We start from the raw sequence: 16,005 nt of genomic DNA on the forward strand, positions 1-16,005 counted from the left end.
TATGCCAAAGACTTTTGACAGTTTGAGATGAAAAAACAAAACAATAGAATTTTGCAGAAGGAACCTCAGAAATCTAGTCTCATTTTGTAATTAAACAGGGCTAAGAGCAGTCTGGTCATTATGTGACTCTAATTAAAAGGAGATAATTTTAAAGTGAAATCATTTTCATAATGTATGCTTCATCACAAGAGCAATATATATGCTCCTTAAGTCTATGGGGCAACAATGGATATTCCACACAATTAAAAAAGAGAATGCTAAGCCCTTCTTCCATGATCTCTTACTCAGGTTTGCTCATCTATTTAAACATTGCCCTTTTTTCCTGCTTTGGGCCAGCTACTTATTTGAGAACATTTTCAAAACTCTAAAAGAAATTCTGTATCCGTGAACATTCTCCATCCTCCCTCTGGCCCCTCACAACTGCTTTTTATTTTCTGTCTCTATGAATTTACCTATTATATAAATGTTATCATACAGTATACAGCCCTTGTGTCTGGCTTCTTTCATTTGTTTACAAGGTTCATGTGTATTGTTGCGTATATCACTACTTTTATGGCTGAATAATATTTCATTGTATAGATATACCATATTTAAAACATTGTCTTTTTAATCAGAAAGAAACTTACGCAGTACATGGCTTGCAGCCGAGAGCACCTTCACTGGTCTCCTGACAGCAGAGCCAGCTGCCATTTAGATATGCAGAGGGATGGTAAAAACTGAGCCTGTTCTGATTGCATCGGCTCACCCTGCAGAGTACGTCTATCCATTCATTAGCTTCTACACAATTATTTGCCTGGACATAGAGTGGTTTCTCCGTATGTATTACTTGGAACATCTTCATAGGCAATTAAGATAAAAAGTTAGTGACAGTCTAAAAACCAACACACAGTACAAAACAGAAAAAGGTATATAACCGAAATATATTTTGCTTGGCTAGGTAACTGCTGCTCAGGCATCTTATGAACTGTTACTTTTCAAACAAGTTAGCCTCAAAGACAACCTAAGCCACGTTATATAATTTTTAAAAGCAGTACATGCCCAAAGGAATGGACTACAATATAACCAGAATAAAGGGAGGGAATTTCAAATGGAGGAAGAAGTATGAGTAAAGGCAAAGCAGCGGGAAAATATAGAGAAACAAGAAAATCATCTTGGCTGGCTTGAGTATACTGGTACATACTGAGGGACAGCCAAAGATAAGACTGCACAGATTGGTTGAGACTATATTATTAATGTTTAATAAGGTAATATTGAGAAAAGTAACTTAATAGGCTAGGCAGACTATACAAGGCATCAACAATAATGAACAATTTTAAGACAGAGTTTTAACCAGCAATTATAAAATATTAATGATTAATGGCAAATACCAAAATGACCAATCTCTTAAAAATTTTCAACTAAGTAATATATGCAGTTTAAGAAGTTTTAATTATCTGACTTACATTTTTCTTATTGAAAGAGCTCTCCTCCAGTTTTTCCACAGCAAGAATGTTTTTCACTGGAATTGTGTAAATTGCATCTTTGCCTAATAAAAGAAGTATGACAAAATTAAAATAATTTCCTTCAGAATTATAAAGATGAGAGAGGCTAATTCTGTAAGGTTTAAGTTCATCTGCTTGATGGTATAGGAGTATAAGTAACCTACAGATTTCCAAGTGGCACATATATATTCTTTGTTTTATGAAACAGATGAATTTTGATTGTTTTCTATTAAAGGATTTTTTTTCCAATATAAATTAAAGCATCTTCAAGGAAAAATATGAGAATAAATTTGATCTCTATGTAGAAAATAAAAATGTTATATTTTATAACATTATATGGGGAATAAAAAAAATAATATACTTAGCAATAGAGGCCTGCTCAAAACTTGCTAAGAAACAGAATTTTCTTTCATATGAGCAGTGAATCTGACTATACCTAAGTGGATTTTTTTGTTTTTCCTATTTAATATTTAATTAAGAGATTAACCCTCAAAATGATTTTACATTGAAAACTGTTCATAAGTATCACATTGGTTCAGTTGACTAGAGCTTTACAAATTTACTCTAAGAAATAGAGGAAACAAAACTAAAAATTTTATTTGGTAGAGTGACTTTTTAACCTAATTTAAGAATTTGGTAATTTGGGCTTGCTGAAGGAGCTCCATAATAATATGACATATGATCTTATATGGTTATAGAAACTGTAAACAAATAGAATTATGACTTTTTCTGGTTATTTTGTAATGTTGTTCTTAGAAAACCAAAGCTTTACTATGCTCCCCTCCCAAACTTTGTTTCATTGACATGTGGATTGATGTGCTGGAGTTCAGACCCTTAGATTTTATGTTATTAGTCCATAGATTAATGTGTAACATTTTGGTCAAAGATAATTATTTTGTTAATAAATGTTTTGTCCTAAACAGAGAGGTTAACATAGAATATTTGCTAAGCCTAGTTCCTGGTATAAAATCCAAAATTGTGTAATTCAAGCAGATGTAACATGTAATTTAAAAAAAAAAAAACATAAAATCACTTAATTCAATTGTCATACATTGAATGTCTACCATATACCAGACATTGTTCTAACCACTTAGGTCACAGAGTAAACAAAACATATAAGGCCCCTAATGAAGTTTACATTTAGGTCTTGAAAGACAGTCAAAAGACAAATAAATATTAGGTAGAGATGAATGCTATAATGAAAATAACCTGAGGTGATGTGATAGAAAATAACTGGGAAGTTACTTTAAATGGGTAGTTAGAGAAAACGTTCCTGAGGAAATGACAGTTAAATTCAACAAATACAAATCACAAATGCATGGGAAAATAATATACTCCTGGAAGCAGACAAAATCAATTTATGGCCAGGGGAGGGGGGTGAGGTGGAGAGGGGATAAAATGAAGAAAGTTGCATGTAGAAGACACCTTCAAAAGTAGGACTGGTTGGTTAGGAGGGAGCTTCAAGCCAGAGTCAGTGGACATACTCAGACATATATCTGGACAATTAGTAGGTGAGCTGCAACAGGAACAGCTGAGCCAAGTAGAAATTAGGTCACCTCCCCCCACAACCTCCAGCTAATGCTAAGCGGCAGTCAAAAGAGGCATATGTCTCAGGCTCAAGCAGCAAGGATGCTTTCTGGGCTGTCAAGCAGTACCATCATTCAAGAGTAAGGGTAAATAAAGGCATTTTTTAAAATATGCAACAACTCAGAAAATTTATTGGCCATTAGGTCTATGTGAAATAATTCCTTAAGAAAGTATTCCTGCAAAATAAATACTGAATCCAGGAAAAAAAAACAAGTATGTTACTTAAGAAATAGTGCTGGGCAGGATGGGGGTCCTGCCTTTCTCTCAATCTCGATATCTGCTTCTCTAGCAAATTCTGTGAGTGCGACCTTCCAGAACAGGTCCAGAATGTGAGTCATTTTTACCACCTCCAATGCTACCAACTGGTCCAAGCCATTATCTTCTCTCCCCTGTATTACTGCAACAGCCCCTTAACTGGGCTCCCTGTCCCCTGCATTCCATTCTTATAGCACTTCGTGTGGCATGAGCGATTAATCCTATTAAAACAAGCCAAATGATGTTATTCTTCTGCTTAAAACTCTAATGCTTTTCCATCTTACTCAAAGTAAAAGCCTTCCAATGGCCCACAAAGCCCTGTAATGTCTAATTTCCCCATGACTTTTTGACCTCATTTCCTATGATTACTCCCTTATTATCTTTTTCTAGCCATGAAACTTTCTCTTCTCTCCTGAATACTTCAGGTATGTTTCTGTTTTACGGCCTCTTACTGGCTATTGTTAGCTATGTCTGCATTACTACCTCTTTATTTTTAGGCCTTTTCTCAAATGTCACTTTCTCATTGAAGCCTTCCCTGGTTAGAATTTTTAATACTGCAAATCTCCTCAATGAGCCCACCATTATCTATTCTCCTTCCCTGCTTTATTTTTGTATATCTCATTTATAATCATCCGACATACTATATAATTGGTTTTTGTTTATTGTACATTACTATGAAACTATTTGATCTACAAGGACAAGGATTTTGGTGTGTTTTGTTCACTACTGTTTTCTCCAGAGCCTAGAACAATGTCTGGAACATAGTAGACACTCAATAAAATATTTGGTGAATGAATGCATGATTGAATCAACAACGACAGTCTTTAGTTATCAAAGAAAAAAATACTGCAGAGCCCTGTGTGAAAATATGAGCAGGTGAAAACCAAGTCAACCCAAATATATTGAGGTTTCTGTTTAAAACACCATGAAAGTTTCCTTTATATTGTCCGCAGGCTATATGAGCTAGAAAATTTGCTATCACATGGAAGTTATGTAGGCTGTATGTATATACCTATGTATGTCAGGTCTCTCATAAAATAGACAATATCTAATCAACTTTGGAGAACACAGCAAGGAATTCCAGGGATAAATTTGTTAATAATCTATTATTAGTAGGCTTAGTGAAAATTTCAGAAGCCTGGAGTTGTGGTTCTTACAGTAATTCAGATAAAACCATATCTAGAATATATGGTCTTCTTTGAATATCATTTATTAAAAACATTTACTAAATGCCTTAATAAAGGCAGTAAATACATGATCTCCACCATTGGAAATCTGAGAGACTAGGTGAAGAGACAGAGAAAAGGACCACACAGTGTAACAAAAGTTATCACTAAGGTGGAAAAAAAAAAAAACATAGTTAAGAACAACTCAACTGAGGTGGGTAGAGGCTTATGAATGACTCCCGCAAAGAGCTAACGGTTGATTTGAGGCTTACAGGACAATAAATTACATTGGTGAAGAAGAAAGGGATTTCTAGGTAAAGTACATGCAAGAGCATGTATGTAAAAGAATACAAGTTAAACAAATTGCAAGAGTTAGTCTAGTGAAGTGACATACAGCGAATGTAAAAGATGAGGCTAGATGAGACAGGCAGAGGCTAGAACATCAAAACTCATTTAGTTCTGGCATACAACTTGGAGACTTTTACTTGTAGGAGAAGACTGCACTATAATATAGCAATATAAAACCATAATCACAAACACACGGCTCCATAAAAGACTATCAAGGTAATCATGACTGATAGCTGAGTGCCCTATAATATTAATTCACCACACATTAATTTAGTTGTATTGAAGTTTTGGTGTTTACTGTTGCTTATTAGTGATTACCTAAGCAGGCATCAACAATTTAATAATCTGAGAAAAAGCCTTAAAATTGAGAAAATTCTATTAATTTCTTTTCTAGTAAGTCGGGAAAAGGTTGTATTATTTGATTCTAAATGGTAGAAAAATTCTAGTGCCCGGTAAGAGTATGATAGAGTAAAAAACTCAATGGTTTAGAGTTATGTCACAAAAAATTTGGGAGGCACTCTTTCAGACACACAGTAAGTGTAGCGACAGACTTAACTAGCAGTCTTGTCTACCCAGAAAGCAGCAAGAAAACAGGAAGTAAGCAGGAAGTTGCTGAACACCCAAACAGAGACTCCAAAGACCATGCATTTTATTCATAAAGTTCTGAAGTTTTCAATCAAAGACTTTTAATCTTATGCATAACTTTAACATACGGAGTACCCATATCCTCACTCACAGTATATTAGCAGTAAAAAATGGAGGTGGGTGATGGAGGTGGAAGTGAGATGGAACATTATGGTTCACTGATGGCACAAGAAATTTAAGGTGACAGCCTAAACATAAAGGGGATAAAGAAAAACCGTATAAAGCAAACACAGAAACACACAAAAAAGCATAGCAGTCCAAGGCATTTATCTGAGGAGTGAAAAGCTGCATATACCCATAAGCAGCCCTGAAAACATCACTAAATCAGAGCACTATGTAATAATTAATATTAACAATGACAGCCCCAAGTCATCTAGAAAATGTTAACTTACGTTCAATGAACTCTTTTTAGAAGGCAGGGAAGCATGTAATACATTTTGGAAAAATCCATCAAAATAGTTAAAGCAACAAGCATGGATGCTTAAAACTGTAGGCTTTGGTAAATAATCTCACAACTTCATATAATAGTGCTCACTCCTCCAAAGTCATGTTAAATTTCTTAGGGCCTGAAAACAATGTAACTTCTAATGTGTCTACTTTATATTTAGAGCAGTCTGATCATTCTACGAAAGTTTATTCTCACAAAAGCACTGGCTAGAACAGAGGTTCCTGAGAACTGTGAATGGACTTTGGGTCTATGAACTCACTGAAGTTATGTGCAAAATGCTGAATTTAGTTTGTATGTGCCTTTTTCTAGAGAAAAGGGTCCAAAGCTATCATCTGATTCTTAAACCAAAAAAGACTTTAGAACACTGGCTCAAATTAGAAAATGCTTTAAATGACAAAAAAATAGCTAATTTATTCATGAAGAATGACTACCTTACCTTACAATTTATATCAATGTATTGTTAAATATAAACATAACCAGCACATTATGACTGCTGTTTTTTAAATGTCACTATTATGTGAGAACATTTATATATAACACCAATATAAGCTGTAACTTCTAAAACATTCAAAATGAGCTTAGCTTAAAAAATGCTGTCTGGAAGGGCAAGTTTGTAGCCAGCCTATTTATGTTTAGTCATTTGAATATCTATATGCCATAATAAATTATTTGGGCGCCTGAAAATAAAAAGGTCGTACTAATATATATGGACATACACAGTCATTCTGGTTAGGCCACTCAAAGAAATTATGAAACAAAAAATATTTAACATCACTACTCTTCAAGAAGCAATCTATTTAACTGAGTTTACATTCTCTTGAAAGTACCTCATGTCTGGTATTTGTTTTATCATTTCAGAATTTATAGCAGAGGTTCTCTTAAGAGATTTTCTTTGCCTAACAGATTTGATGGATTAACTAAGACTCCCCATTTCTTCTGTAAAACATATCAAATGATGTGTATGGGATGCTGAATACTTGCAGTTGCTAGGCTACTACTAAGCCTACAACCTTCTGTTCCATTGATTAGGCTTTTCTGCTTACCAAATCCATTGGGTTTGTTTCCAAACCTATTTATTTCACTTTCCATGTTGTAATTATAATTTACTGAAAAATATGTAAAGTGATAAGTGCTCCCTATTAAGAGGTTTATTATTTATTTGAAAAACAGGCAAGTGCTCTGAAAAGCTTCAACAAAAGGAGACCCACACCCACACAAATAAGGTTAATGTACATGGGGCTGAGACAGCTGTAAAAGATTAGGATGAATATCATGAAAATATAAAAAAGATTTTGTACTCCGATTACTTCTCAAGTATTTAAGTTCTAGCTTCACATTGGAGAAATCAACCTGAAAACTGATGTATTAGGGGTATAACTACGCAAGCTACTAAGTTTTTGCTAAGATATCAGAAGAAGCTAATGGCCATCTATGGATAATACTTTACCTCGAAGAAATAAACATAAAAGGTGGAGATTTTAAGCATTGTATCAGTCCACTGAGGGACAAATTTGCCTCTCTGAAACCCTCAAATCATACTGTAGAAAGATGGCTTTCTTTACTCAGATAGCCGATTTGTGCTTTCTCAGGAGGCAAAGTATTAAAATATCCATTTTGGAGTTGGCTTGGTCAACAGTCCAGAATGAATCTGATAACTTTATAGGAATCACAATCTATGGTATGACTCGAGAATTTTTGGTTGATATTATCCAGAAAACTACTACAACACTCATTTATTAGATGTTGATTCTTATAAATTTGGCTTAAAAGTTAAAGAAACTTTTAAGTTCTAAGAAGTCTAAATGTTGTTCCTTATATATTGATTATAATGGCAGCGATTTACCAGAGATTTTTAAAAAATGAAGCACATGTGATTTACATGGTCACTTGTCAAATATTTACTACATTCCTAGTGTGTGTGCATCACTGTGAGAAGCTGTAAACTATAGTAATATTAGTGAAAAAGTTCACTAGAGTCACATTTAGCAGCAAAAAAAGGAATCTTCACTAAGAACCAGGAAAAGACCCCACAATAAAGCATAAACACAACTACCTGGCTGCTTGTGGTAGGTGAGCTCTCTGCTTGTTAAGCAGAACCACCGTTTCTTGAAATTCTTTTTTCCAATCCGAGTTCTTCCCTGAGCTCTTTTATACATCTCACTGCCAAAACAAATGTTAAACATTGAGTTACAAATATTAAAATAGTTAATCTAAAACAAAAGATTATCTTTTACTTTTAAATGATATGAAAAATTGTGTAAAATTATATTAAGTAAATAAAAATGCCTTTGCCATCTATAAGTTTTGCATTTATTTTGGTTATACTATGGGAATATAATATTATAATATTTATAACTGTGCTATCCATAACTAAAAGGGCCAAATGAGTGATTTTCCAGCCCTTAATTTCCAATGCTAACATAACTTTACGACTGAATACTGCTGTTACTTTTTCAAAGGACTCTAATGCCATAATCTCATCATATTTGAAAAACAACTATAGGATTATATGGGCAAGGAAGCACGCCCATCTGGCATTAAGTCATAAGATAGGAGGGTGACTTACCTAATTGATTTTACTTAGGCAGTTCTAGCACAGAACAAAAACCCAGATTTCCTCACTTCCAGACCCATTCTCATTGTACTTACTTAACATCTACACTAAAACATGACTTTAATGTCTAATTTCATTAAATTACCCTTCTTTCAGGTGCACAGGCTCACTCGTACCACTGGACTCTTTAGTTTCAGTGGATGAAATTTCATCTAAGAACTAAATGGAAAAATAGGCAAATATTACAATGTGATGATACATCATAAATTCAGCTTATTTAAATGTCACTGATAATACTGTAAAGTTATTATTAAGCAAAACACATTTAATTGTAGAGGAAGTCCCTAATTTACCATGACAGTATTCTAAAAAGTTTTTTCTTAAATTACTTAAAACTCAGAATATATTCCTTATAGAAATAATTCAATCCATAATCTCCTAACTGCAATTCCAGAATCTATAAAGCTTTGAATACAAATAGTTTTTTGTTTTTGACTTACAATAAACTAATTTGGGGGTTATCACTTAATCTTAACTGGCATTGGGCTATTATTTATAGTCTGTATTTATCTACTTAGGGTAAATATTCATACATTGTGCTACATAAATGCTAGTAAGTTTGATTATGGCATATAGCCCCAGGCCCCACTGAGATTATATAAGACATAGCATATACTTATTATTTTTAAAAACTAAAAAACTAAATTCTAAAATACTTCTGGTCCCAAAGAGTTTAGATATAGAAATAATCTATAAGTCAGGAACTACCAAACTATGACTTGGAGGGCCAAATTCAACCTGTAGCTTGTTTCTGTAAGGCCCATGAGTTAAGAATAGTTTTTACATTTTTAAAGCAATGTAAAACAAAAACAAAAATGACGAATTATGTGGCAGAGCCCTATGTAGCCAGCAAAGCCTAAAATATTTATTTACTGGCCCTTTACAGAAAAAGAGTTTGCTGATTTCTATTATACATAATTGGCTTTAGCCCTCGGAGACAGTATTTCATAGTTATCACTCAAGTGTAACTGGGTTCTCAGGAATAACCTAAAATCTAATCACCATTCATAAACTTCCTATGCAGAACATGTGAATGTGGTGGCTCAAGAAAAACTGGAGTACCTGACTCTACCAATGAATGGCAAGCCTCCCAGTGAAGAGTATTTAGCTTCACAAATATGCTACCTTGACAGGTCAAGAGTTTCCTGGCATGTTGCTTTCATGGGAAAGGGAAGTCAGTAGTTCGAGGAACAATTTTTGTTCTTAGAGAGGAATCCTATTTTGTCCCATAAATGAACATCCTTGCTTTTTTCTTTATACTTTTCTATGTTGTCCCATTAACAACTTAAAATAAATAAATAAATAAACAAACAAAAAACACAGTACATTCCAATATAAATGAGACTGAGGCACCAGTGTCTAATGTAAAGTAGAAATTTGTAGGCACAGCCATTTTCTCCTAAGACTGGCTGTAGATCATCCACCAGAACTCACACTTGGGAGTTTTCCAATGGAATGTTCACTTCTAATTTGCTGGAAAAAAATCTTGGTAAGTGAAAGAACAAGACTAGAGTTTCTTTTTACATTATATGTAGGTGATACAGAAAAAGTATTCAAAGGAACTAAAGAAATATCCTACCTTATCTTCATTTCTTACAGGTGGACCAACCCACTAATGTGGTATAACAGACATCTGACTATTTCATTTCTTAGTTTTGCCTGAAGGCATTGATTTATTTATCTGGCAAATATTTATTACTTATTTATGATAATTATTACATTTATTATATTTTATAAGGAACTATGGGGTAAATACAGTTAAATGAAGTGAAAGAATACACAATAATTAAGATGGACTATATGCAGGGTGACTATAGGTCCCAGTTTGCTCAGGGATTTCCTTGTCTACAACTGTGGTCCCAATATAATCAGTACCACAACTTTTTACTCTTGAAAGTATCTGGGTTTGGACACTAAATTATACGGTCATTGTGTTTACAGACTAATCCAGGTTACCCTTCCTAAACTCTGTGGAAACAGTATATGATTCAGAGTTATAACCTATTTTTTTCTGGAGCAGTGATCAATGTCACTAGTGAGAACAATTCAAAATGGGAAATTGGGCTTCATAAACTTTTGCAATTTACTATATTGCACATATCCAGACTTAGCTAGTGAATAATAAGGAAAACTCTTATACTAGGGCAAAATATTCTATGCTAGTTTAGGAATCTAGAAGCAAATCAGTAAAGGAGACATACTATGGTGATAGTCCAAGAGAATGTAAGTGGGTGATTCAGAGTGGATTGGGAACAGACTAAACTGACATGCTTAAATGCTTTCTCCATTGACCTTATCAACTCTACACATTCTGATTATATCAGGAAAAAAACTGAAATCAGATGCTACTAAGGCCTAGGTCATAAAAAATGGAAAAACAATCCTAAAAAAAAAGACAATACATCATAATCTTGCCAACAAAAGTCTGCCTATACTGTCTCACAACTGTTTCAACAATGTCCTATCACTAAAAGGGCAGCTTTTTGTTTGCCCATTCTTCTAAAAGACTTTTTCCTTAAAAGGCTTCAATGGTTGCTTAAAACATTTTTGGTTGAACTTGCACTATTCTAGATAAAAAAATTCCAACTAGTTTAAATTTTTTAAATCATCACTTTCATATACTAAGTCCCTGTAAGAATTATAAAAGTACAAAAAAAGCACAAACACACTTCCACGAATTATACTCCTGGCAATCAACTGTGAACCATGCTCCAGAAACCGAATGAAACCTTTAAAATTTGGCCTTGCTAATTTGAATTCCTTAAGTTAGAGCTGTGATAAATAAAACAGTGTGCTTTCTTTATGACAAGTTTAGATGTACTTCAAAATAAATTTTTTTCAAATTTTTAGGGTTTTATAATAATGCTACATTTTATTTAGAATGATTCAGAACTGAAGACTCAAGAAATTACAGATCCTTTTAAAACATTCCCAATTGCTAAATACAGCAATTATTGTATATTATAGGCCTAGTGTTAGGCTATTATATACTGTAGGATTCTGTATGTTTTAATTTATAGTAACTTTCCTAAGGTTACTACTATAAGCCTATGGTGTTTATAAAACGTTTAATAATTTAATAATTAAGTGGCTACTATACATCGGGTACATATTAAGCCTTTTTCCCTAGACCAGAGGTTCTGAACCAGAGGCAATTTTATCCCTCAGGAGACAGTGACCATTGAGAGACATTTTTGGTTGTCAAACTTGGGGTATGCTACTGGCATCTAACTGGTAGAGGACAGGGATGCTGCTAAACATCCTACAAGGTACAAGACAGTCCCTCACAAATTAGAATTATCTAGCCAAATTGCCAATAGTGTCACTTGAGAAGCCCTGACTCTAGATACTTGTAATTTGTTATTAAGACACTGGCAATAGTAGCTGTTGGTAAAATTCATTTAGGTATTTTTGGAGCTAAAAAATCCATAGTTGTATGGAAGGAGAAAGGGGGAAAAATACAGCCTTGTTATATTTGATGGATAGTTTAAACATTATTTTTCAAACTGGGGACTGACTCCTAGGAATAATATAAAATGTTACTTCCCAATGCTATATGATAAGAAATGTTAATATTTCCAGAGTAAAACAATCATACCTTTTTAACTGCTATAATATATCCTTCTTCTTGAAACATTTTGAAAAATTCACACATGAATGTCTCCTTGAAACTTGACTAAGAAAAAAAACAGACAGGATTTATATATGTTAAGTCGAGAGCTCAGAATATAATGGGCTGTATTTTTAATAAAGCTGAGAAGTAAGGCCTAAAAGGATTCAATCATATATTTCAAGAACTTGGCACTAAAGATTTCCTCAATAGATGTTAGATTATGGTGCAGACAGATAAACAGGCAGCCCTAACATCTGTTTACTAGATCTTCTGCTCCTCTTATATAAGTTAGTTTAAATGAATTTGTCTTTTTTAACAGGTGACTAAAATATATCTACCTAATTGACAGCTACTGGCATCTATACATAGTATTTTTGCTTTTGCTTTGTTTTTAATTTGAAAGGGAGTAGTGAGGGAGAAGGGATCACAGGGTAAACCATTTTTGAAGTGTGAATACAAAACAAGAGATGTAAAGACTTACCTTGCTTTTGGACAGACTCCCCCAGCTACCCAAAGTTTGAATGGTTTTTGAGATAAGAGTTAATGTTCTAATTGTCTGTGCATCCTAGAGAATGTAAAAAAGACACAAAATTCCTGTTAAGTTTTAAAAATTGAATTTGAATAAAAATAGAGTGCATGGGTTGCACTGCTCTAAAATAGTGAGTCAAAAATATTCATTCAAACCACCAACATATTTAAAATCTAGCAAAGGATGGGTAGAACTCTCTGGACTAAGGAAATTAAGAGACTAAAGAAACTGAACGTAATTGACAATTCCTCCCAAAATAACTATATTTATGATGTGTCACCTGATGTGCTCTTTTATACACTATGGCAGCTTGAATTGCCTAAAAACTGTATTCACTTTTGAAATGTCAATGGCATCTACTTTTTTCTACGTTATAACTTAAAATAACAGTTTTCAAATTTTTTGTACTCAACGTACCCCTAAGCACATTCAATAATTTATATGGCTTCTGCAATCAATTCTTTTCACCATAAAAGCAAAGACCTAAATTCAACTTAGGAAATGAGAAGTCACCCAGTTCATATAGGATCTTAGCAGAGGATAATATCTAGCTCTACTGGCCAAAGTGTTTTTCAGGCCTGTCTACCAGAAAAAATATAAATAAAACTGACTAAAGTGTCCCTTAATGAGTCATTGTTCCTCCCTTTTTTCCAAATTGAAGTATAATTTACATACAGTGAAATGAACATATTTTAAATATATATATTTATATAGCCTTATGAGTTTTCACCATTCTCTACATTTGTATAACTGATTCCCCTATCACTATGTAGACCATCTTTGTTTTGGTGATTCAGATAAATAATATCTTCAATCAAAAGACATACTCAAGAAAATTCAGATATAGAAATGCTTTAGTTCAGTTTTTTGGTTTATATTATTTAATATTTTAGTATCCACACATTGAAAATAGGCAGTGAATGTGAAGGGGAAGAAACAACCAGGATGTAAGGAAATCTAGAAAAGAAGGATTATCTGGGATATGATCGTTATGATATACTGAAGAAATAGTTATTCGAAAATATTTTAGATAGAACATCCAGAATTCCATGTATAAAAGGTCCCTACAATTATCTGCCTTGGAAGAATATAAAAATCTTAACAATATGCTAATAAACTGAATTTGAACTATATTTCACTGACTTCTCCGTTCACGTGTGGTTTTAAAATCAATGTTTTAGGTCATTATTTCACTGAATTAGAAAAAGAGAACAAAGTATATTTTATATAGTTTCTGCATATCAGAGATTTGTTTATATCAACATGGCCCTCACATTTAGCTGCTGTTGATTCCCTGACATACTCTACATATAGGCTGTTCTAAATTTTTCCCCTACTACCATCTGACATCATAATTTTTCATAGCTGATCAGTACCTTAGACATCTGGCACCTAGCACACAGCCTGGCACGGGCATATAGTAGATGCTATGTAATATTTATTAAATTCAACTGAAATGCTCTCTCGCATATCCTATCCTTTTTTTCTTATATTAGGTTGAACCATGTGTAATTGTCCTTATTAATTTTTGATCTACCAACAAACAATTTCACGGGGTTCGCCATAATATTTCATAGAAGGAATTATTCTTTTTCTCAAGATTTACCCTATGATTTTTTTAAAAAGACACTCTTTCTTAATCCTCCAGGATATTGATCTGGTATTAGTTAGGCCCACTTTTCTCTTCAGTTGTTCTTTCTGTTGGTTTCTTCTCCTCTATTTAAATCATATATTGGTATTCCCATTTTGGAAAAGACTCGTCATTTGATAGGCTACCTCTCTGAGCTACCATCTTTTACTTCCCAAACATTTACTGAGTAGATGCTAGAAACTGTGCCATGTGCTTGGGGCACACAAACTTGAAAAAAATCTAGCCCCTGTTCTTAAGATGCTGACAGTCACAAGTAGAGAATGTAAACAGATGATTATTATAAAATGGTATGAGAAATGCCAGGACAGAAAGAGCCACAGGGTGCTCCACGCACACATAAGAGAGGGACTTAGACTCATGTGTTAGAGAAGTCTGCCTTGGCTGAGACTTGAAAGGAGCTATCAATGACAGAATGGGGGACATGGTAAGAAGGATGGTTCAATCCTTTTTTTTCCTCACCATGAAATTTCTGGAAAGTGGTTTACCGAGTCAATGTTAACATAACCCATGTTTTAAAATGTTTCTAAAAAATTATTCATTCATGTGTTTATGTACACACACGTGCACATGACTGAATTTGCCCATGTGTTTAGCAGCAGGGCAGGCTCACTTCTGAAACATTTCCTAGGTAAAATTATATTTACCTATTTATTCTTTAATATTCTGCAATCTTTATTTTCTTCTTCTATTCTACTAAAACTGGCATCTCAAAATTCAAAAACCTTCTAAATGTAAAATCCAATGACCTTTAATTGTTTCTCCTTCCTAACCACTCTGTAAATTTTAATACTGGTTTTGACAATGTCATCACCCCAAGGTCCCTGGGATCATTCCTTGCTCTCAATCTGTATAATGTGAACTGTCTATACTTCTTACGTGGTACTAACCAGGTACTAGTTTTAGATTTAGATGTAGTTTTAGATTATGTATCTTAAGAATTTGCCCTATTTCCCCAATTAGAATGAAAAAGTCTTTAAAGAAAGGATAAGGTTATACTTAAAAGTAAACAATAAGTTATAGAGCAGTATGAAGCAGTCCTTTTGGCATGCTGATTGAAAGTGACTTAAATAACAGAGTTTGTGGTTAGAAGGGTTTTATTGCAACATCTTTTACAAGAACATGTAAATCTAAGTCTGAATACAAGACGGGGTCACAAGCTTAGAGGTAGGAGTTCTGTTTATGTTCAGAATGCTGCTACCAAGCTTTCGCTTCCCCTGTGTTCAGTACAGTTTCAGTGACATGGCCACATAAAGGACAACTATGTGAACAAAAGGACACTGGCCCACTCTCTGCTGCAGCTACTCGCAGACCATTTGTCCTCTGAAAAGAAAGGGGGTGTTGCTGCCAGAGCAGCACAGTTTTACTCAGTTTTCTAAGTTAAATGAGTGGCCAATGCCAAGAGTGGCAGCCTTCGGAGTCTAGTGTAGCTCCAAAACCCATAGGTACTCCTAATACTGTATTAGTCACTGAGTTTCCTAAAGGCAGGGAGGTCTTCCTCATAACTGCATCCTCAGTGCTGAGTGCAATGTTCAATACAATATAGGTACTCCAATATCTGACTGCCTAAGAGGCAGAAAGGAACAGGGGTAAGACTCACAGATGAGGAAGACTGACTGAAGCAGAATTCCTGTTTAATCTGGCTAAAACTGAGATCAAATCATAATTTAT

General features: G+C 34.0%; 1 protein-coding gene across 4 annotated transcripts in view; it reads right to left on the reverse strand.

Annotated features, from left to right (window-relative positions):
- The window catches only part of RASA2 (RAS p21 protein activator 2), a 95,728-nt gene that overhangs the window by 3,646 nt on the left and 76,077 nt on the right, over positions 1-16,005 (reverse strand). The window contains exons 16-22 of one of the 4 annotated variants that reach the window (XM_016141880.2): positions 12,639-12,722; positions 12,143-12,220; positions 8,630-8,703; positions 7,984-8,090; positions 5,875-5,886; positions 1,443-1,525; positions 627-835 (exon numbers count right to left, since the gene is read on the reverse strand). In XM_016141880.2, coding sequence (XP_015997366.1) covers positions 627-835; positions 1,443-1,525; positions 5,875-5,886; positions 7,984-8,090; positions 8,630-8,703; positions 12,143-12,220; positions 12,639-12,722 — 647 coding nt within the window. Of the gene's footprint in view, positions 1-626; positions 836-1,442; positions 1,526-5,874; positions 5,887-7,980; positions 8,091-8,629; positions 8,704-12,142; positions 12,221-12,638; positions 12,723-16,005 lie in introns of all 4 variants that reach the window. The other 3 variants (XM_016141879.2, XM_016141881.2, XM_016141882.2) reach the window with 3 other exon arrangements.

The sequence above is a fragment of the Rousettus aegyptiacus genome, unplaced genomic scaffold (assembly GCF_014176215.1).
Source record: "Rousettus aegyptiacus isolate mRouAeg1 unplaced genomic scaffold, mRouAeg1.p scaffold_m13_p_4, whole genome shotgun sequence".
NCBI classification, from domain to species: domain Eukaryota; kingdom Metazoa; phylum Chordata; class Mammalia; order Chiroptera; family Pteropodidae; genus Rousettus; species Rousettus aegyptiacus.